This window comes from Callithrix jacchus, chromosome 2 (assembly GCF_049354715.1).
Source record: "Callithrix jacchus isolate 240 chromosome 2, calJac240_pri, whole genome shotgun sequence".
Classification (NCBI taxonomy): Eukaryota; Metazoa; Chordata; class Mammalia; order Primates; family Cebidae; genus Callithrix; species Callithrix jacchus.
The window spans coordinates 196,563,006-196,586,736 of NC_133503.1; the positions used below are offsets into that span (position 1 = coordinate 196,563,006).

At 41.2% G+C, this 23,731-nt stretch overlaps 1 protein-coding gene across 23 annotated transcripts in view; it reads left to right on the top strand.

Annotated features, from left to right (window-relative positions):
• SEMA5A (semaphorin 5A) overlaps positions 1 to 23,731 on the top strand; it is a 502,689-nt gene that overhangs the window by 375,977 nt on the left and 102,981 nt on the right. For all 23 annotated transcript variants that reach the window (XR_013532366.1, XR_013532365.1, XR_013532367.1 and 20 more), the window contains 2 exons: positions 1,642 to 1,849; positions 20,741 to 20,858. Coding sequence is in view for 19 of the 23 variants with exons in the window: in XM_035291785.3 (XP_035147676.3) it covers positions 1,642 to 1,849; positions 20,741 to 20,858 (326 nt within the window). In the remaining 4 variants the exon portion in view is untranslated. The remainder of the gene's footprint in view (positions 1 to 1,641; positions 1,850 to 20,740; positions 20,859 to 23,731) is intronic.

The following is a 23,731-nucleotide window of genomic DNA, read 5'->3' on the forward strand; positions in this document are numbered from 1 at the left end:
TAATTGCTTGATAGGAGGCCTTGAAGTCAAAGATGTCTGACTACTTCTGGTTTCAGAATAACTTCTTAAACTCATTTTCTGTGTTTGTAAAATAAGAATTCTGATGTTTTGAAACTCAGGATTGTGGAAGGGTTTATTCAGTCAGGACCTTCAGAATGATTCCAGGTACTTGTGTAGATCTCTGAGGGGCTTCCAGGAGGCTGGATTCCATGCCTGGGATTTGCAGGCTGGCAGCAAGGGGTTGGGGGTCACCTGGGAGGGCAATGTAGGTTTCACATGTGTGTCCCCTCTACACAGAGGTGCTGGCTATGCTGTCCCCACCATCCTCCCACTGGCATGCTGAGAAGACCCTGCTCCACACCCCTCATAGCTAGGAAGGCTGCATGGTTCAGGGGTCGCTCACCCAGCAGTGCTATTGGTCAAGCATATAAATACGTGCACAGAAACAGCCAGGGAGCAGAAAGCCTGGAGCGCAGAGGGCTTGAACAGATCAGAAATTGATGTTCAGAAGCATAGAAAAGAAGGTTTAGAGGACTTGAGTCCAAGAAAATCATCCCACAGAGCAAGCACTAGAAGGAAAGAAGATACTATACACAGAAGAGGGAGGGAGAGGGAGGAGGGTGCACTTCTCTGGACAGGAAGGAGGAGGGGCCATCATTGTGGTCCTGGACATTTGAAGCTGACCATTGTGGGAAGTAGGAAAGTTCCTCTTTAAAGTTTTCTTTCTTGTTAGAGAATAAATCATAAGTGCGCTAATAACTCTTCGGTAAGCCCTATCCTCTGTAGCTGTTAGACATGCCTTGATTACAGGCACATAGTATATTCTATGTCCCTGTACTTTAACCAAGATATCTGTGCTGGACGTGCTTACAGGCATGTCCCAGCTCACAGTCTACGCCCCTTTCTTATTCGGACGTCCTTTGTTTGCTCTCCCTTGCTTTTACCTGGTTAGAAAAGTTTCCAGTTATTAGCCAATTGGGTTTTAGTTTAGATTGTGAGGTCTGGCTCCAGCCGACGGAGATCAGACACAGCAGTGAGGACAACCAACCCTAAATGCGTAAGGAATAAATATGTCTGTTCATTTGTTCATTGTACTCTCTGGCAGGATAGCTAGCAAGAGTGCCCTTCCTGCATCCAGGAATCGTAAGTTGCGTTGCTGAAAGATCTTTGTCTCAGTGCTGATTTTCCTTTGCGGCACCCAGCACTGGTTTCCAACAGCCATCATGTTGTGTTTTCCTCGCCCTGCTGGGCAGCAAAGTCAGCACTTCTGACACTAAGAATCTAACATTGTCTTTTGAGGGTCTCTCTCTCCTGATGTTCTCCACAGGATGGCAGGAAGCTTGCCATGTTGAGCTCTCCATCCCTAGCCTTGGAACTGGAAGGGTCCAATCGTGAATGACTAGTCCTCATCATTCACTACATGAGTGCATCATTTTAAAAGATACTGCTGCCTAGCCCCCACATCCAGTGCAGCTGACCTAACTGGTCTGCAGTGGGGCCCAGGTGTACTGTTTTTGAAGGATGCTCAGATGGCTTTCCTGGCTGGAGGTCCATGGCTGCGTACACAGCACTCTGTGTAACCAGGGATTGGTTTGTGAGACCCTCTGACCTTGTTTCCTTCTCATCCTGTGGCCTTCGTAGATTATGGAACCATTAAGAAAGTGCGGGCACCGGTGAATCAGACCTCGAGTAGCTGTTTGCTGGAAGAGATTGAGCTCTTCCCTGAGAGGCGGAGGGAATCCATCAGGAACCTGCAGATCCTGCACAGCCAGAGCGTCCTGTTCGTGGGCCTGCGGGAGCATGTGGTCAAGATCCCCCTGAAGAGGTGCCAGTTCTATCGTACACGCAGGTAGGGCGTCTCTGGGGTCAGGATGCAGTGGTGTGTGTGTGTGTGTGAAGGGCCCACCCAGAGAGAGCCCGGGAAGCTTCAGACACCCGGAGGTTGAATGGCCTCAGAGCTGTCCTTCATGCCTGGGAGAGTCCTGTGCCGTAAAATGCAGAGCTTTTGTGAAAACAGATTCACTGATGAGAGCAACCCACCAGTTCTCCTCAGAGGAGGAGCCACATTGTAATATCTGCAAGCAGTTGTCAGGGTTAAAATAAATTGTTCAGTGCCTTAGAACATTCAGTGATAATACTGATATTTGGTGACTGTATTAATCTGGTAATTGGTTAATCTGGCACAAGCATATGTGTACATCTATATCTATCTATACATATATATTGGGGGGGCAGAGTCTCACTCTGTTGCCCAGGCTAACGTATAGTGGTGTGATCTGGGCTCATTGCAACCCCTGGTGCCCAGGTTCAAGTGATTCTTATACCTCAGCCTCCCGAGTAGCTGGGACTATAGGCATATGCCATGACACCCGGCTAATTTTTGTCTTTTTAGTAGAGACAGGGTTTCACCATGTTGGCCAGGCTGGTCTTGAACTCCTGACCTCAAAAATGATCTGCCCACCTCAGCCTCCCAAAATTCTAGGATTACAGGCTTGAGCCACCACACCCAGCCTCAAGCTTGTATTTTATTTGAATATAGACATGATAAAAAATACTATACAGTATACGTCCTTCTTGACAAAAGCTCTTATGCCGATAATCTCTTGAAAAGAAGGAGCAATTGACGTTGCTGCAGTGACACCCACTTTCTGGGACGCCCCCACACCGCTGTCCTTGGCACCAGCTCCCCTAGAGTGCTGCTTCTCTCCTGAGGTTGCAAAGAGGGTAGGGAAGGAAGTCTCCCAGGCACAGGAAACCCAGGTGTCATGGAATCTTCCCTTGCCCTCAGGCCAGTCTAAGCTCCCATGGGACATCCATGACTGACCACAGGTGGGTTTAAAGACTATTGGGAAACATGTTGGCCCAGGTGCTTGGGAAATGGGTAAGTACTATATACATTGTATATATATAACTAGCACTTCAATGTGGGGAATCATGTATGCACTCTGACCCTGACAAAAGATTGTCCTTGGGGAAATCTTAATTTTAAATGCTCTTAGGTGTCTTATTGAATTCCCCTCCCTACAGCAGGGTGTAATTGGAGATTTGGGGTAGAAACTGTCCTTTTTTATATGTCACTCACAAACATCTGCCACACACGGGGTACTCTCTCTCAAAGCAAGGTGCCTAATGACACTGGCTTTGGGACTTAGAATTCAGGGTTCATGGTACCGATCTGTTGTAGCTCACTGCAGCCTCCCCCTCCAGGGTTCGAGTGAGTCTCCTGCCTTAGCCTCCCAAGTAGCTGGCATTACAGGCATCACCATGCCTGACTAATGTTTGCATTTTTAATAGAGACAGGATTTCACCATGTCGGCTAGGCTTCTCTCAAACTCCTGACCTTGAGTGATCCGCACGCCTCTGCCTCCCAAAGTGCTGGGATTACAGGCACAAGCCACTACGCCCTGCCGTGTTGTTGCTATTTCTTGATCCAGGTCACAAAAGTATTTCAGAATTCACTTTCTCACCCAACAAGTGTGAACTGCTATAGAATTAAATAGGATAATGTATAGAGTGCAAAATTTAAAGCAGTCTGCAAAGCGAGTATTCTTAGGTGGAAGAAAGGTTTTTATGTGTAATCACAATATGCCTTTCAAGATGATTCTAGAAAATGAAGTCTATAATATAATGTCTCCTTTGAAATGAGAGAGCATTGAGGAATAATGCGAGAAACCTCCCAGCTAATCATAGTGCTATTGTGAGCCTTAACAACAGCTAGTGATATTTATTAACTGCCATTCTTATGTATGCCTGCTTCCTAAATTTAACCCCTGGGCGCTTGAAATTTGTTCTGGTTTGTGTTTCCTGCAGAACTAGCTTAGGGAAGGAATTATTCTTACCTGGTCGCTGTTGGTGGGTGACAGGGTTGGAGTCTGACCAACAGGATATCATAGCTGGAATACATTTTCTTTTGAGACGGAGTCTCACTCTGTCACCCTGGCTGGAGTACAGTGACATAATCTTGGCTCACTATAACCTCCACCTCCCAGGTTGAAGTGATTCTCCTGCTTCAGCCTCCTGAGTAGCTGGGATTACAGGCTCCTGCTACCACACCCAGCTAATTTTTTGTATTGTTAGTAGAGATGGAGTTTCACCATGTTGGCCAGGCTGGTCTCGAACTCCTGACCTCATGATTTGCCCACTTTGGCTTCCCAAAATGCTGGGATTACAGGTGTGAGCCACTGTGCTCAGCCACGATTTTTTTTTTTAACTAAAGCAATTTTAATCTCCTAGAAACATGCTTAAAGAAGAACACTAAATAGGAATAGGAAAACAATTGGTAAGAATCGGATACTAATTTCTCTACCGGTATACTTTCCATCATGGAATCTCATAATGCCATTATTATTGGAAAACAGGTCTTATAAATGAGTCTTCGAGTATGTAAAAAGGGAAACTAAGCTTATCAAAATTACCTGTCTCCTTCAAAATCACGTTTACATGTTTGATTTTCTTGAGTCTGTTTTTGGAAGACAATGCACAATGACATTTATTAAAATGTATATAAATGATAACTGCTGCAATTTTACAAATTTCTTTTATGTATCTGATGCTGGGCTAGATTTTGTGAGAATTTGGCAGAATTATTATGTCTACCCTGAAAGTAAAGTAGCATACCATATCCATTGTTCAGATGAGGAAATGGCAGCTCAGATTTTTGGTGTCCTCCTCAAGGTCATGTAGCTACTACAACATGAGACCTGGTGTCCTGCTCAAGGTCTCATAGCTACTGCAACATGAGACCTGAGTCAGAGCCAAGACTGCCCTATGGCCTTGTTGTATTACTGGTTCTTTCTGCTGCCCCTGGTACAATGAGGACCACCCATTCAGTGGTCAGATTTCAGCTGAAGAAGATGCTGGATTGTTTCATGTGTACAACTGAGAGGCGGAGCTGTTCAGTACCTGGACAGGCAGAAGCCAGGTCTCGTGGGAGATCTCACCCCTCCTTCCTGTGAGCCTCTTCCTCATTCTGCTTGCTGTCAGACCAAATCAGGTAAACATGAAGGAGGTTTTGTATTCTGTTTTTCCAAGGCTTTCTAAGATGAGTCTCTGTTCTCCAGTTGTTCTCAAGGAGATCCTGGAACCTCAGGGGTGGGGGTGGGGAGTAGTGACAGAGCACCTGCCTGTACTGACCACGCGTATGCTGTGACTGATCAAAATACAGCATTGTTCTTTTGGAAAGTTATTTTCAAAGATCAATATTTCAAAATTATATTTCAGTCAACTTGAACCTCAAAGATGAGCAAAAAATTTTGTTTTGATGTTAGCATTTTTTTTTTTGGCACGGCCATTTAATAGGTAGAGTGAGAAAGTCATGCAAAAGATGAAGCTAACTCACTGGAATTGGTGGTGCTCTCTGGGGATCTGGAGGGCGTGAGAAACTACTATTCATGCGTATCCTTTTTAATTTAGCCTTTATCGATCACATCTGTATATAAGTTGCATAAAGTGAGTCCACGTTCACTGATTTCTGAGGAATTCGGGGATCTAGGAAGGCTCAGATATGAGTACAGTGTGTAACGGGGAAGACAGGAAAGCTGAGCCCATCCTGAGGGCCGTGTCACCCGCCTGGCTCACGGTCCAGTAGCATCATGTGGTCTTTAAAGTGGGAAAAGGCTGGAAGTGGTGACTCACACCTGTAACCCCAGCACTTGTTGAGGCTGAGGCAGGACAATTGCTTGAGGCCAGAAATTCAAGACTAGCTTGGGCACCATGGTGAGACCCATCTCTACAATAAATCAGTTAATTAATTAAGTGGAAAATGTCTCCATAAAAAGGCACAGGATGGAGCAGCCAAGAGTACCACTCGCTGACTTCCTGCCTGGTGTAATCACCAAAAGGGGTGTCAGAACCTGCTACCCCGTAGGGTTCCCACCTCCATGCTTCAGGAGGAAAAGAGCAGCCACAGGACTTGCGCTCTAATCATCTTGTCTAGAAATCAGGTTGTTATTTTCTCCCACAAAATAAATATATTATAGCCTTCCAAGTAGTATGACTGACTGTACCTCTTCAAGGCTAGGAATAGCAAGCTTAGAGGTGTCGTGATGGAAGGGCAGCTGATGTGGACTTTTTAGATGGAATTTCTTTTTCTTTTTGAGACACTCTGTTACCCAGGCTGGAGTGTAGTGGTGTGATCTCAGCTCACTGCAACCTCTACCTTCAGGGTTCAAGCAATTCTCCTGCCTCAGCCTCCCCCGTAGCTGGGACTACAGGCGTGTGCCACCAGATCTGGCTAATTTTTGTATTTTTAGTAGAGATGGGGTTTCACCATGTTGGCCAGGCTGGTTACTTAAGGTCTCGAACTCCTGACCCCTAGTGATCTGCCCAGCTAAGCCTCCCAAAGTGCTGAGATTACAGGCAGAGGCCACCATGCCCAGCCCCAAGGTAGACTTTTAAAGACATTTGAAGGACTGGGCATTGAGTACATCAGCAGGTCGGCAAACTGTCTTTGCAAGAGCCAGAGAGAAACTATTCTAGGCTGCACTGGTGTCCAGTCTCTGTTGCAGCCACTCAGCTCCTCCCTTGCAGTGTGAAAGCAGCCACAGACCGTAATGAATGGGTAGATGTGTGGGTCAAGCAAGGCTGATATATTTGTCTGGTGAGAAAAGTGTGATCCACTTTTAGATCTAGACAGTTCATTACTTAGCCAAAGGAAGAGCAGAAAGAGTCAACTCGCCACATCTCTTGTCCCACAGGATGACATCAAAACAGAAAGGGCAGCTAGCCGCGAGGGCTCATATCTGTAATCCCAGCACTTTGGGGGACAGAGTGGGCAGATCCCTTCAGGTCAGGAGTTCGAGACCAGCTTGGCTAACATACGAAAACCTTTCTCTATTAAAAATACAAAAATTAGCTGGATGTGGTAGGGCATGCGTGAAGTCACAGCTGCTTGGGAGGCTGAGGCAAGAGAATCACTTGAACCCAGGAGGTAGAGACTGCAGAGAGGTGAAATCATGCCACTGTACTCCAGCCTGGTCAAAAACAAAACAATCAGGCTAGGCGACAATGCAGCAGGAGAGCTAAGGCACTGTGCTGTCAGGAGCCCGTTCATGCTGCAGCCTCGCAGTTTAAGAGCCTGCAGCCATACCCTAGTGCAGGTGTATGAGGGGACAGAAAGCCTCATACCTCATCAGAACCTGGAGAGCAGTGAGAAGCTCCTGACAGCCTTCCTGGGACATAGGGAGGTGAGATGAATGATTTTGCAGCAGCTCCTGAGGATCCTCCTATGTTCCAGGATCAGAGAGGATCTTGGGGTCAAAGCTGAGGTCACCTGTGAGTAAGCCTTGCCCTGTGGTGTCTGTGCACACAGGAACAGGTGGGTGGATCATTCCAGAACCAGCAAGGATCATTCCCCACTTCTGGGTTTCGGGACAAGTTTAGGTGGCAGGGTGAATTTGGCCACAGGTTTTGTGGTTTGCTGACCCCTAAATTAGATTGAATGCCTTTTGAATGAATGAATGTCCCTTAATAACACACTAATGTATAAAATTAAGTATTACGTTTATCAAATGAGTCATTAAATTACATAGGCCAATCTATACCCTAATATTTTCTGAACATCATGGAGTTTTCTACCCTTTGGATAGTACTCAGACAATCTTTATTGTTTTTATTTAATATCTGTTGAAATAGTGTGCAGTTAACTTTTAATTGTAGAATAGAAACTGGACTGTGGATTCCTGTAGGCCAGCATAGGCTTCATTCAAGCTGTGGGAACGGGAGCTCCCACAGGCTGGGCTTCCTCTGTGTTTCTGGGTTAAGTGAAGCCCCCAGCCTGATGTCCGGCTCAAGAAAGGGTCAGTAAATACAATATTTGTTAAATTAGCAAATGGACCTTATCTGCCTTATCTGCCTCTCCCTTAGCTGCTAATTTACTTCATAACTTGAAAAGAAGAAAAATTCTTGTGAAAAAATAAAATTCCTATACAGAAAAATTTGGCATACACAGTAGCAAAAGGATTGAAAGCCTTTGGACCTTAGGTGGTTTTCTTTTTTCTTTTTTTTTTGGTTTGTTTTATTTCTGCTTCATGAACTAATTGGGGAAAGGAGAAAATCTGGAAACTGGAATAATATAGCATAAATATAAAAGAATCACATTCTTTAAATCGTGCCTTATAAAACTAGAGGGGAAGATGGAGCATTAAGAAAATGACATTGGGCCAGGCGTGGTGGCGCACACCTGTAATCCCAGCACTTTGGGAGGCTGAGGTGGGCAGATCATGAGGTCAGGAGTTTGAGACCAGCGTAGCCAACATGGTGAAACCCGTCTCTGCTAAGAATACAAAGATCAGCTGGGTGTGGTGGTGCATGTCTGTAATCCCAGCTACTAAGGAGGCTGAGGCAGAACTGCTTAAACTCAGGAGGTGGAGGTTGCAGTGAGCCAAAGTCATACCACTGTACTCCCAGCACTTTGGGAGGCTGAGGTGGGCAGATCATGAGGTCAGGAGTTTGAGACCAGCGTAGCCAAGATGGTGAAACCCGTCTCTGCTAAGAATACAAAGATCAGCTGGGTGTGGTGGTGCATGTCTGTAATCCCAGCTACTAAGGAGGCTGAGGCAGAACTGCTTAAACTCAGGAGGTGGAGGTTGCAGTGAGCCAAAGTCATACCACTGTACTCCCAGCACTTTGGGAGGCTGAGGTGGGCAGATCATGAGGTCAGGAGTTTGAGACCAGCGTAGCCAAGATGGTGAAACCCGTCTCTGCTAAGAATACAAAGATCAGCTGGGTGTGGTGGTGCATGTCTGTAATCCCAGCTACTAAGGAGGCTGAGGCAGAACTGCTTAAACTCAGGAGGTGGAGGTTGCAGTGAGCCAAAGTCATACCACTGTACTCCATTGTGGGTGACAGAGCAAGATGCCATCTAGGAAAAGAAAAAAAAAATAAGACATTGACTCCATTGAATGAACTGGTTTCTGGGCATTCTTAGTGCAGTTAGCCTTTAATAGTATCATTTAGTTAAAAAAATTAACATCTCATCAGAAAATTCGTATGGAAATTACATAACTACAGGACATTTATTGCTCTAAAGGTCAAAGTGTTAAAAGGCGGAGTTAATAGTTTGACAAGTTTATTAATTACATATTCCCTAAAGAGCCTCCGCCGAGGGGAAAAGCATACAATGTGTACAGAGAAATTGAGGGTCCCCACATAATCTCCCAGCCAGACAACTTTAGCCATTTGGTCATTAATCAAATAAACATTCAGGAGGACATTTTGACATGTACCCATTTTACAAAGTCAATATTATTCCATCAGAATGAATTTAATATTTGCCATATCTCAAGGTCTTGTGTTCTTGTTTGTGCTGGCTTTGGTTTAACCTCTAGAGAATGTGGGGTTTTTTTTGTAGTTAATTCCTTTATATTATATTTGTTGAACTCAATACATGCCAAACACCAAGTGAAGCTCTACATAAAGGATGAAAAATGAGGCATCCCTGACCTTGCCTTAAGAGGACTCACAGTTTAATAAAAAATTCTGGTATAAGTAAAATCACCTGAATATCTATCGTGGAATTAAGCCAAAGTACTTGGAGTTACCTTAGACTTTATTCCAAAATCAATTTATCCTTAAAGTCTAATCATGGAAAACACTAGGACCTATCCTCCTCACCTGATGTTCCTGTCCAATTATTTTTTAAACTACATCTCTATCATAACCAGTGATCTAATCTTCAATTTCCAGTAGTAAGGGAATTAATCAACTTATGATATAGCCATTGAACGGACTGTTCTCTTATTGAGTTATTCTGAAGCCATTACATGATGCCTATGGAGATATGTGTATGATACAACACAAATTTAATAAAGCATAGTGACATTATGTGGATGCCACCAATAAATCGGTTTCTTAAAAATAGAGAAATGGCAGAAAGGACGATGAGAAAGACATAGCAAGAGGGGTTCCGAGGGAGGCTTGGGCTGGGGCACAGTGTATTCCAGTGTTGTCATGAAGTAGCATCCCCAGACCCTGGGCAAAGTGGGTAAGAACCCATCAACATGTGAAACTGGTTTAGTAAGAGAAAGTATCCTTGGCCTCTAAATGGCAATGTGTTTCTTTGTCAGTCAGTTGGGTCAAGTTTGAAAATCTATTAACAACCTTTTGTACTTCAGTTGAGAAACCTAAGGGAAATCATGGACAAAGTTCCATTCTTTAATATCTGCTCCACAGGCCTCCTGCTTTTGAGCTCCCAAATTTAACATTATGTGAAGAACTCCCTGGGAAAGCTTGAGCTGCTACCGTTTTCTCGACTCCAGACCCCTGCACCTGAGTTACCCTAAACAGCAGCACCTGGGCTCCTCCTGAGATTTTTTTTTATTTGCTGCATAGTCCAGTGAATTCTTAAGGAAATAACCATTCTCATATGTTTGCAAAACAGCTTGCCTATGGAAAGAGCATGGGCTTTGCATTCAGATGGTTCTGGATGGGGCTTTTGTGTGGTGTGTGACCATAGCCAGTTACTCAGCTTCTCTGTATCTCATTTCTCAGCCCTATTTCCATGTGAGTGTTATCAGAGCTAGAGAGAGAATATGTGGTGAGTCTGGCACATAAAAAGAATTCAATACAAGGTAGTTCCTTCCTTGGTTTAATATTATACTCAGTACCTGCAGATCCTTCTGAGATGGCATTGCCTATGAGTCATCTTTTCTACGTTCTGTACACTATGTTGAAGGCTGGGTTTCAAAATCTCCCTGTCTCCTAGATGTAAGTCAAGGTAAGTGAATGAACAAACAAGAAAAAAAAAAAGAGGCGAAAAAGAAAATAAAAAGGACAGATTGCTCTTGTACGTGTGATTTGGCTTCTTTGGCCACATATACTTTTCCTGGTCTCTGGACCAAACTAAAGGCAAACTGAGCAGCCAAGAATTTGCTGCTCTGCCTTTAAACAACGTCACGTTATCTGAGAGGTGCTGGGCCTGTCAGGCCAGATTCTGCTCCTCGCTTTCAATTGTTCACCTGACTCTGTCGGGGCAAATCAACGTTCATGAAACTCTAGCATAACTACGTTATGTGCTTGGGAGAGTGATGTCAGCATGGCCTCATCCAAGCAGTGGGAGCATCTGTGAGTGGATTTGCAGTAATTCCCTGTCTTGAGTGCACATGTCTCTATCCAGACAGGAGCTACTGGGATTCAGGCACTGATGAAGGCTACACAGGGCCAAGTGTGAAGAGAGCCAGGTGCTTCTCTTCACCACTGTCACCAGCCGCCCAGCAGTTGTGAGGGCACCAGAGGATCCGATTCAAGGCAGACCCCACACTTGCTGTAACTACCTGCTTACAGCAAGTAAGACAAATGTTCTTTCCATGGGATGGGCTCTGCTCCACAGAAGGGTTCCTTGGCGTTAAACCTCACCCACTCAATTGCAGTCAAACTTTTAAGTTAGGTGAATTATAAGAAAACACAGTAATACATTTTTTTCTGGACGTACTGCCCTTTAAGTTTTTGAGTAAAAATTAAAACGTATTACTTGACACCTCCTGCATTCTTTAGACATAACTGTTGACCTTAAACCCTCTTTCACAGAAGTGTTTCTCTTGGAAAAAAAAAAACGTGATATAGCAAATAAGTAATTGTGTTTTCATTTTAAATCTTAACTAAGTGAGAGGAGAGGACACCAGGGGAGGGTGAACTTTGGAGGTGCCTATGATTACGCCTACTTGTCGAATAGAGAATGTAGAACACCAATGGTGTAGGCTTCTCCCTGAGAGAAGTGACCCGTAATTTTTTTTTTTATTTGAGCACATAGACACAGCCTTTTCTGGTTGCCATTCCTGGTGAGTACTTCCACATCCCGGAACCATGGAAGGTTAATGTTGGCCCATTGAAATACCCTGTGCCCCCTTGGTCCTGGTTTTGGTTCCCTAGAGCAATCCTAGCCATAGCAAAGGCTGCCTTCGTTAGCTTTCTCCTGGAGGCAGTCTTGGTCTTTCTAGAAATACTTTCTGTTTGTTCTAGAGAAAAGCTCACAGTGATTGAAGCTCACAAGAAGATCAAGATAAATAGTTCAGAATTCAGTGCTTGATGACGGAGTGGAAGGGGCCGTCTGTATCGGGTCAGAAACCAAAGCTGGCCGCCCAAGTTAATCACAAGCCCTAGATCCGGAAAGAACTTTTGGCTTGCTTATTTCAAATGTACTCGATCTAATACCATCACTATGTTTTAAATTATCAATTTTCCTGAAATGCTTCACTGTAAAATGTGTATCAATCCTGTTCAGTTTGAAACAGAATTTTCCAGAAAATCAGAATGTTATATCTCCCTATTAAGGTTTTAACTTAAAAAAAATTTGCTTAGTATGCTTAGTATTAGTGCCAGTATATGTCAATTATTTAAATTTAATATTAAGTACAAAATAAAACGTGAAAAATAGCCATTGTATTCAATTAATGTCATTTAATGATAAGCCAAGTAGTTTTTAATACATGAAAAGTATTAAGAGTTAGTCACTAATTGAAATCTAGTTGATTAATTTCACCTACAAATCATAGCATGTAAAATGAATTATTATTGGACTTAGTATTTTCAATACAGAATGTTTTCACCTACCTCAGAGGTCCATAGTGTATAATAACTTGGAATTATGCTTAGGGACTAATTAAACAACTGTATGCATCTCCATCTCAAAAAAGTTTTTCTTATGTACTATCTAGCATGGTGTAACTCTCAAAGCAGCTCTGGGAATAGGCATTTTTGTTCTAGTTTTGCAGAAGAAGAAAACAAAGAAAATAACATTCTAGTTGGATTTGCCAGTTAAAGGATCTGTGGATGTCTCAGGAAAGCTATTGTCTACTTGGAAGTTTCTCCCATCTTATTGTTTAGTCAGAAAATGTTTGTTTGTTTGTTTGTTTGTTTTGAGATGGAGTCTAACTCTGTCACCCAGGCTGGAGTACAGTGGCATGATCTTGGCTCATTGCAATCCCTGTCTCTCAGGTTCAAGTGATTCTCCTGCCTCAGACTGCCAAGTAGCCGGGGTTATATGCATGTGCTACCATGCCTGGCTAATTTTTATATTTTTAATACAGACAGGGTCTCACCATGTTGGCTAGGCTGGTCTCGAACTCCTGACCTCAAATGACCCACTCGCCTTGACCTCCCAAAAGTGTTGGGGTAACAGGTGTGAGCCAACACACCTGGCCAGATAATGGTTTTAATTACAACTCTTTTTTTAAATTTTTTAACTTTTTTTTTTTTTTGAGATGGAGTTTCGCTCTTGTTTTATTGTTGCCCAGGCTGGAGTACAATGGAACGATCTGTTTATCATAAGCTCTGCCTCCCTAGTTCAAGCGATTCTCCTGCCTCAGCCTCTGGAGCACCTGGGATTACAGGCATGTGCCACCATGCCCCACTAATTTTTATATATTTTTTAGTAGAGATGAGGTTTCTTCGTGTTAGTCAAGCTGGTTTTGAACTCCCAACCTCAGGTGATTCCCCCACCTCGGCTTCCCAAAGTGCTGGGATTACAGGTGTGAGCCACTGTGCCCTGCCTTTAATTGCAGCTCTGAAAGTAAAAGAATAGCTTTTGAAGTATGTGGTAACATGGTGCTTAGGAATGCAACAGATTTTCTTAGGAATTAGGAAAGGGGTAATTCGTAGACTGGTTGATCACTACCACCATCATTGTAATGATAATAGAAATTAATACTGATATGTGAAGTGTGGCTCTTGCACAGTATTGGGGAAGCACTTTAAAGTATGCACCACTTGCAGAAACCCTAAATCTTTAAGGAGCCCGAGGACTCTGCCCATTTCACTCCTCAAGCTTCAGCCCAAGTCCAGTCTCCATTTTACCCGTTCTTCAATCTCTCCAAGTTCTCTCCCTGCTGATTGCTTTTCCTATGCTGACCTCTCTGCCAAAATGTTCTGTTCTGGCTGGCTCCTATTGAATGGGTCACTTCTGTTCATCCCATTTGGTCCTGGATTAAATGCCAGTCCCTACATATCCTCTCACCCCAGACTCAGCCACCCATCGACGCGGGGATTCCCCAGACTCTTATGGCCCTTTGGTTCTTTCTTTGCAACTAATATTTACTTTCTTAACCAAATGGTAAGTTCTTGGAGCTCAGTGACAGTGTCTGTTTACCATGATACACCCAATGCTTACAAAGTTGACTTCATAGCAAGTGATCATAAGTACGTGCTGAATCAGTACATGACTGAAGCACTTTTAAAATCCCGTGTTTAAAAATAGATGCTGTATTAACAAAATGGCAACAATTCTTAATGTCAAAAATAAACTGACTTCATGATAATTAGTGTGTCAGTAACAGGCCAGATAAAGTAATCGCTGATACTTAGATAATCTAATATATATGAAGAATTGTACTCAATAATAATTCTCAACTTTTCAGAAATACAATGAAAATATTTTAATAAATAAACCTATTCTTCCTGTTACTCAAACTAACAAAAAGAATTGCAAATTTTAAGGAAAATGTGGGACATATACATCATGGAACACTATGCAGTCATACAAAAGGATGAGTTCATGTCATTTGCAGGGATATGGATGAAGCTGGAAACCATCATTCTCAGCAAACTAACACAGGAACAGAAAACCAAACACTGCATGTTCTCATTCATTAGTGTGAGTTGAACAACGAGAACACATGGACATGGGAAGGGGAACAACACACACCCGGCCTGTCGGGGGGTGGGGGACTAAGGGAGGGATAGGATTAGGAGAAATACCTAATGTAGATCACGGATTGATGGGTGCAACAAACCACCATGGCACGTGTATACCTATATAACAAACCTGCAAATTCTACACTTATACCCTAGAACTTAAAGTATAATAATAAAAATAAGAAATAATTTAGATATATGTTGATGTTATTGTCATGTAAAACAGAAAGTATTTATCCTTTTTTTTTGGAATTAAGGCCTGCCTCCAATTATATGTTTAGCTTTAAAAAGTACTCTCAATAGTGTGTTTTCAAAAAAAAAAATAAACCTTTAGATTCTGACTCACATTTTTATCTGAAGTCAGATACTTCCAAATGCTAGGATAATATATACCAAATATCAGCCAAGCATGGTGGCATGTGCTTGTAGTCCCAGCTGCTTAAGAAGCTGATGCATGAGAATCGCTTGAACCCAGGAGGCAGAGGTTGCAGTGAGCCAAAATGGTGCCCCTGTACTCTAACCTGGGCAACAGAGTAAGACTGTCTCTAAATAAATATAGTATGTGACAATCAGAAAAAAAGATAATCAGAACATCCTCAGACTTTCAAAAGCAACACAAGAAGCAAAACACAATGAAGTAATGCCTTCAAAATAAGAAGGAAATATTATTTCCAGTCTGGAATTCTATTCTCAGACGAACTATCATTCAAGTGTGAGGCTGGAATAAAGGTATTTTCATGCATTGCCTCAAAGCACAAATTATGGAAATTTTTAAATTGAATGTTGACAATTATATTAGTACAGAATATATTTATGGGGTACAAAATGATGCTATGACATATGTTTACAATTTGAAATAATCAACTCAAGCTAAAACTTATTAAAAATATTCATCATACAAGGAAATACATTTTCGAAGTGGAAAAGCCATTTTCAAAATGGCTGCTTTCATTGGAAACACATTGTGGATTCCAGTTAATCAAAATGCCCTATATGATTTTCCACATAGTTTCTTTAAGAGACCCAGCTTCCAAAAATAAAATTGTGTGATAGATTTTCTTAAGATAGATCTCATCAGAATTTTGCCCATGGTGTAAAGTATTTTGCATAAGGAAATTATATTTAAATACACATGGTATTTTATTAAATGAGCATTTGTGTTTGTACAGACATTTAAAAATTTTTAAGGATAAATGTAATGTTAAGAACGTGATGAACCATTGGCATTATCAGAAGAAAGAGATGTTATTACACACAGGATTTCATTTAAACAGCTGAACTACTTCCCTCTAGTACTGTGGGTTTGTTTTAAGTCTCCAAGCTGCTTTGCACGGGAAGTCTGGGGTAAACTTAGGGAGTCTGTGGAATTTTTCCCTTTTTGGAGGTTTAATTTTACGTACTAGTCATGTTGCTTTAATACAAAACATGAAAAGGAATGCAGGCCTTTTGAATGATCTCTCTGTATTGGCCTTACTATACTTTTGCTCTGTGTATAGAATCATACACAGAGAATTCCCATATGTAATATGCGTTATGTTATTTTGTCATTAAAGAATTAATCTCAGGTTTTGCCTTAGGAGCTGCAAATATAAATATGTCACTTTTGGCTTGTTTAGTAAGATGAGGACACTCTCAGGTCCCATCTCCTTGGCACAGCAGGTGAGGTCACAGCAGGGAGCAGAAGGACTGTTAGCACTCAACCCACCCAGGTCTGTCTCATGGGTTGCACTTGAAGTATCTCCAGATTGCCAGGAACTTCCTCTGAGTACTTTTCTACAGAACAACAATGCATGTGCAAGGTTCCTCAGGGAGAATTTGCTGAGCCCTAGATAAAAAATGCACACGTTTCATGGTCTTAGTCATTGGCTATGATAATTTAGTCTCATCTTCTCAATTCCCTGCACAAACAAAGTGTTATTAAATCAATTATGTGTCTTGAAAATGGAGAAATTTTTATGTGTTTTCACAATAAAAATACAGGTTCAAGTTTTATTCAGTGAAAATGATCATCAAAATTATCCTTAGTTAAAATAGTACATTATTGGGAATTATATTCCCAAAGCTAGAGATTTAAAAATGCTTACACTCACTCTCTGTTATAAAATTGTAGCGTCTGAAAAAGATGCTATTTAAATAACAGGAGAAGAAACCATATCTGTCATTCTTCCTCTAACACCTGAATCAGTTTGTGTTGTGTGATGTCTGAGATGTTTAGGTTCAATATCTATTTATGATTCTTTATTTTTTGTGTTTTTGAGGAGAAGAAAAGTACATTTCAAATGGATAAAGGATAGGGAGGCAAATAAATGATACCTTAGAAGAAGCAGAAGGATTGGGGGGAGGGTTGATGTTTTTATAATCTTTAATCTTTCTATAATGTTTGATGTTTAAGTCAGGACGATTTAACTGAGAAAGATCTTAACATGGAACACAAATTAAATGCTATAAAGAAAAATGTTCATAAATTTTATGTATAAAATTTTATAACATGTATATCTCAGAAAAAAGTAACATCAAACAGAGAAAATATTACTCAGGGTCACTGAGTAATATTTTAACATTATTATATAATATTTTAATGTTATATATATTATATATTATATTATTGTAATATTATAATATTTTAACATTATTAATATTTTAACATTACTCAGGAAAATATTACTTAGGGTGATTTTAATGCAAAAATCACCCCTTCCAATGACCATGTAATAAAGTGAATGATTTATGAAAGAGAGTGAATCAGGAATTGGATATGAATAGGAAGTTTACGCATAGAAAATACAAATGTTTCATAAGTATATGCACCTATACTAAGCCTTAACCTAACTCACAACTGAAAGAAATGAAAACAGACAATTGAGGAATTCTATTTTTTTCACATACCAGCTTTTTGATAGACTCACTTTTTGGGTGAGTTAAAAAATTTGATAGGCCAGGCGCGGTGGCTCAAGCCTGTAATCCCAGCACTTTGGGAGGCCGAGGCAGGTGGATCACGAGGTCAAGAGATCGAGACCATCCCGGTCAACATGGTGAAACCCCGTCTCTACTAAAATTACAAAAAATTAGCTGGGCATGGTGGCGCGTGCCTGTAATCCCAGCTGCTCGGGAGGCTGAGGCAGGAGAATTGCCTGAGCCCAGGAGGCGGAGATTGCCGTGAGCCGAGATCGCGCCATTGCCTCCAGCCTGGGTAACAAGAGCGAAACTCCGTCTCAAAAAAAAAAAAAAAATTTGATAATATCCAGTGTGTAACAGGGTGAGGCAGAAGAGGCACTCCTGTACTGTTTGTTGGTGCAAATGTAATAATGCCCATGACCTGTGACTCAACAGTTCCATGAATAAAATTTTACAGAGGAAACCAGTACAAAAATGAGCACAGCAGCCTTGCTTTTAAAGGGAAATTTCCACTGCTGGTGGGAATGTAAACTATCACCACTAATGTGGAAAACGGCGTGGGGATTCCTTAAAGAACCAGAAGTAGAACTACCATTTGATCCCAGCAATCCCACTACTGAGTATCTTCCCAGAGGAGAAGGAGTCATTATATGAAAGAGATACTTGCACGTGCACGTTTATAGCAGCACAATTCACAACTGCAAAAATGGGAAGCCACCCAGTGCCCATCCATCGAGGAGTGATTAAAGAAACTGTGGTATATATACACAATGGACTACTGTTCAGCCACAAAAAAGGAATTAATTAATGGCATTCACAGCAACCTGGACGAGACTGGAGACTATTGTTCTAAACACATTTTATTTATTTAGAATATTATTCTAAATAACTAATATTCTAAATAACTCAGGAATAGAAAAGCAAACATCTCAAGTTCTCACTCATAAGTGGGAGCTAAGCTATGAGGATGCAAAGGCACAAGAATGACACAATGGACTTTGGGGACTCAGGGGGAAGGGGAGGATGGGGTGAGGGATAAAAGACCACAAATTGTATACTGTATATATTGTATACTGCTTGGGTGATGGGAACACCAAAATCTCACAAATCATTACAAATGAACTCACTCATGTAACCAGACACCACCTGTTCCCAAATAACCAATGGAAATAAGACATGGAAAATAATAAAATTAAAGGGAAATTTAAATAAATGTTGGTTCATCAAAGAAATAGAGCACTATACAGCTGTTAAAGGGAATATGGTAGAGCCGTATTTACTGATAAGAATGATGCAATCATATATTATTGGGTGTAAAAAGCAAAATGTGACACAGTGTGTACAATCACACTTGTGTGTATTATGTATAATTATACATAATATATGTCAGATATTTGCCCATAAACAATAACAAAATACATATGTGTTTATATAGATATGTGCACACAAACGTGCTTATATGTGTGGATAAAATATCTGCAGAATATGTGAGTTGGTGTAAACAGTACCTACTATTGAGGAAATAGGCTTTCATCTTGTCTTTTATAACTGCCTTGTTTGAGTTTTGAATGGAAGTCATGTCTGCATGTGGTCACATATCAAGGAATTCTAATAAGGTTACAGGAAAAGGTAATCATTTAACACCTTTTTGTACGGCAACCTAGCCCTACTTCTGAGAAGCACCCTTTTTAAATCACTTGCTCTTCTTTAGGTAATGGATAAATGATAATTGTATAATAACTTACTGTATATCACTTGATTTATCAACTGTAAACATATCTTCCCTAGCTGTGCAGCCTTCAAATCGATCTTCCCCTCCTTCAGTTTCTTCATTTCAAAGTGAGAATCAATGTAGTGCCTGATTGAGGTACTGTATTTATAAGGTTGTCATGGAGTTTAAATGACCAAATATAAGTCACATTCTTAGAACAGTGCATTATATATAATGAATACATTAGGTGTGTTAACAATGATTATTTTGTACTATGAATATAAACAACTCATCATTACTTACTTATGCTGTGTCCCTGCAGACAGGGTTGATGGTTAAGCCATGATTTCTGGTCTTTTGGCTAGTTTATAACAGGTCCTCCCTCCCTGTAAGTACCGTCCTACCTCTACGATGGGGGCATTAGCATCTGCAGGCTGGCATTACGACAGGGGCATTAGCACCTCCAGGCTGGCATTATGACGGGGGCATTAGCACCTCCAGGCTGGCATTGCCTCTCTTTCCTCACATCTGTTTCCTGCACCTCTGACTTCTTGGTCCATTCACAGAATTCCCAGTTTCAATGTCCTGCATGCCCATGACATTATCTTCTGTATATTTCTGTCTCCATTGCTATCGTCTCTGTCTTCTTCATCCCTCATTTACCTAACTTCGTATTTATAATGTAAATACCACAGTCCTCATCTAATAACGCCCATTTAGCATATGACCTCTTTCATCTAGACAAAGCTATAAAGAAAATATCCACCATCACAGTACTTCTGATATCATATGTAAGATGTTATAGACATGGCTATATGAAACTATTTATTGAAAATTCTAATACATTTAAGCTGCAGTAAACAAAAGGAAGATGTTCCTATTTTTTTGAATTTGAACTATTCATGTTGAAGGGTTTTATATACATCTGCATGTCATTGGGTTAATTTCTCAAATTTTCTGTGCCTCAGTTTTCTCATCAATAAAGTGTTGGTAATAGTGATGGTTCTTATGGTGATGGTAACAGTAAATAAAGTGAAAATAACACCTGCTTATCAAATCTTTTAAGTGTCCTAATGCTATGATAGTTTGTATTATAGTTAATGTAACAGTAGGTGTTCAACAAATGATACCCGTGATAAAGAGGAAGAGGATGATAATGGTGGCAGTATGGTGATAACAGCTATACTGTTTCTGAGCTTTGTAGAATCTTGATTTTAGCACTATTTGTGACACCAAATTGCTCGTGTTGGCTCATCTTTGGTCATCTGTCATGTGTGTTAGATTAAAACATATAGTTTTCAAAATGTCTATGTAAATGATTTAATAGTAGATACTTACTGGAGTATACACATAGCTATGTTCTCCAGTTTGCAGCCTAAATAAATATCCGTTGGGTTTCACAGCTAAGAAATCCCATACTTCTCTGCCAAGGGACAGGTTCGCCTTGGCTTGTGTATCTTATGTTGTGTAAAGCGGCTTTTCTGTTGACAATTTGGTATGTGTTTCCAGCACCTGCATTGGGGCCCAGGACCCTTACTGTGGCTGGGACGTGGTGATGAAGAAGTGCACGAGCCTGGAGCAGAGCCTGAGCATGACACAGTGGGAACAGAGCATCTCTGCATGTCCGGTGAGTGTCTGCTTTTCCCATCCTCTGACAATGCTGCCCATGGGAGCCATGCTCTCATGGTGATTGTCCACCACACTGTCATGCTGTCTGCACCTTTTCATATGAGAACCTTTCTTATAAACCTAGTCTGTGCTCTCTCAAATCCCTTCACTCTTAGCTTGCACAGAGACACATGGGATGCTATAATAGGTTTTTTGTCTGTTTTAAGAGAAAGGTCTTAAGAGAAAACTGTCTTGATTTGATAATGGAGTTTATGGTTTCTGTTTTATTCTTGGATTCTTTTTTTCCCTCCAGAGTTTGATGTGGAATATTTTGCCCCTTGTAGCACTAATAAAACAGGAACTTCCACACCCATAAACTTCCATTGGGAGCTATAATTCCAGTGGCTGACATAAGGAAAGATCAGAAAAGAATAAACTGAAGGATATTACTTTCACCTCTATGGGGGGCCAACCTGTAGATCCTGCTCAAGGTCACAGGAGGGTCAGGAAGAGACAGCCTAGTGTGTGTTCCCGTACAGGACTCTTTGGAATGGGGAGAAACTTTCCTGCGTTGGGAGCCAGACTGAATCCAAGAAAAGCACATTTATTTCATGGTTTCCTTTGCTAATCTATTTGTTTGGGTCCACATTTATAGGAACCAGTATTTGAATTTTTTTGTTTTTTTTGCTTTTTTTAATGTTGTTTTTGGATGATTTTTGGTCTTTAGAACGTTTCATCAAGCCTCTCAATTATCTCATATGTTCTCATAGAATATGAGCAAAAGCTATTAACTTCCACATAACTGAAAAATCCTAAGTCATGTTGCCTTCACAAAACTGCTGATCTCTACCCGTTAGGTCTGCTGTATCTCTGCAAGACAGAGGTGTGGCACATTTGGTGTGTGGCGTCCTTGCTGTATCTTCCATGCTTTAGAGCCGCTAAGGCATGGCAACAGTCAGCCTGTTTCCCACCAAAGAACCTACCCTTTGGTTATCTCAACCACATGAAGCCTGTCCTTCATCTTGAAAGTCAGAGAACAAGACAGAATGAAGCGAGGAAAGCTGGGACTATTCAATCCAGTGTCATTTCCCAAATGTTGGCATGGGATGAAGGGGCCTTCACTGTAATAATTGTGCATCACCACATCTAGGCTCTGGAAAGCTTCCTAGTAGAGTTAGCTGTGAGCCCTCTTGATTATGTTGCTTCAGATCTATTATTTTAGAAGCCAGTTTTTCCGCAAAATCTCTTGAAAATGGTTAGAAAAAAATGCCATTATTTTTGCTAACTCCCTTCCTATTTCTGAAAAATACTAAGAGCACAAAGGTGCTCATCTCTCATTCTTTGCAGCTTGATAAAACATAATGTGTAATACCTGAAATATGGTTCCAAAGTACAGATACACTCTTTGAAAAATAAGCACATCTTCTTGCAGATCTTTGACCTTACATTTATAATCACAAAAAATGCAGAAGATAGTAGCTCTGTTTCTTTTATTATTATTATTATACTTTTAAGTTCTGGTATACATGTATAGAACATGCATGTTTGTTACATAGGTATACATTTGCAATGGTGGTTTGCTGCATCCATCATCCCATCATCTACATTAGGTATTTCTCTTAATGTTATTCCTCCCCTAGCTCCTCACCCCCTGACAGGCTCCAGTGTGTGATGTTCCCCTCCCTGTGTTCATGTGTTCTCATTGTATTTTTATTATTTATTTATTTATTTATTTAAATTTTTATTGCATTTTAGGTTTTGGGGTACATGTGCAGAACATGCAAGACAGTTGCATAGGTACACACATGGCAGTGTGTTTTGCTTCCTTTCTCCCCTTCACCCACATTTGGCATTTCTGCCCAGGCTATCCCTCCCCAGCTACCCCCCGACTGGCCCTCCCCTTTTCCCCCCAATAGACCCCAGTGTTTAGTACTCCCCTCCCTGTGTCCATGTGTTCTCATTTTTCATCACCCGCCTATGAGTGAGAATATGTGGTGTTTCTTTTCTGTTCTTGTGTCAGATGCTGAGAATGATGTTCTCCAGATTCATCCATGTCCCTACAAAAGACACAAACTCATCATTTCTGATTGCTGCATAATATCATGTGTTCTCATTGTTAACTCCCACTTATGAGTGAGAACATGCAGTGTTTGGTTTTCTGTTCTTGTGTCAGTTTGCTGAGAATGATGGTTTCCAGCTTCATCCATGTCCCTGCAAAGGACATGAATACATTCTTTTTTATGGCTGCACAGTATTCCATGGTGTATATGTGCCACATTTTCTTTATCCAGTCTATCATTGATGTGTTTTTTAAGTAATAAGGCCATTGTCTAGGACCTAGGGTTGTTTTAGCATATATCTGAGAGATACTAATTACATAATTATTAGTATCTTTAATGGGAGGTTCCCAGCAGGCAACATGTTCCTGAGGGACTCTCAACGCAGAGAGGCCTTTCCCTCCATGCTCTAGTGTTTGTGGTTTGGAGTTCATGGGCTAGTAATACATACCCAGACACTGGGTTTATAACCAATATATGTCTTCAGTTATTAAGTGGAGAATTGGCTGGGCATCGTGGCTCATGCCTGTAAACCCAGCACTTTAGGAGGCTGAGACAGGAGGATCACTTGAGGTCAAGAGTTTGAGAACAGCCTGGTCAACATAGTGAGACCCTGACTCTACAGAAAAGTCATAAATTAATTAGGTATGATGGAGCATATGCATAGTTTCAGCCATTCAGGTGGCTGATGTGGGAGGATTGCTTGAGCCTAGGACTTTGAGGCTGTGGTGAACAAGATCATGCCACTTGTATTAGTCTGTTTTCACACTGCTATGAATAAATACCTAGACTGGATTATTTATAAGGGATAGAGATTTAATTGACTTAGAGTTCT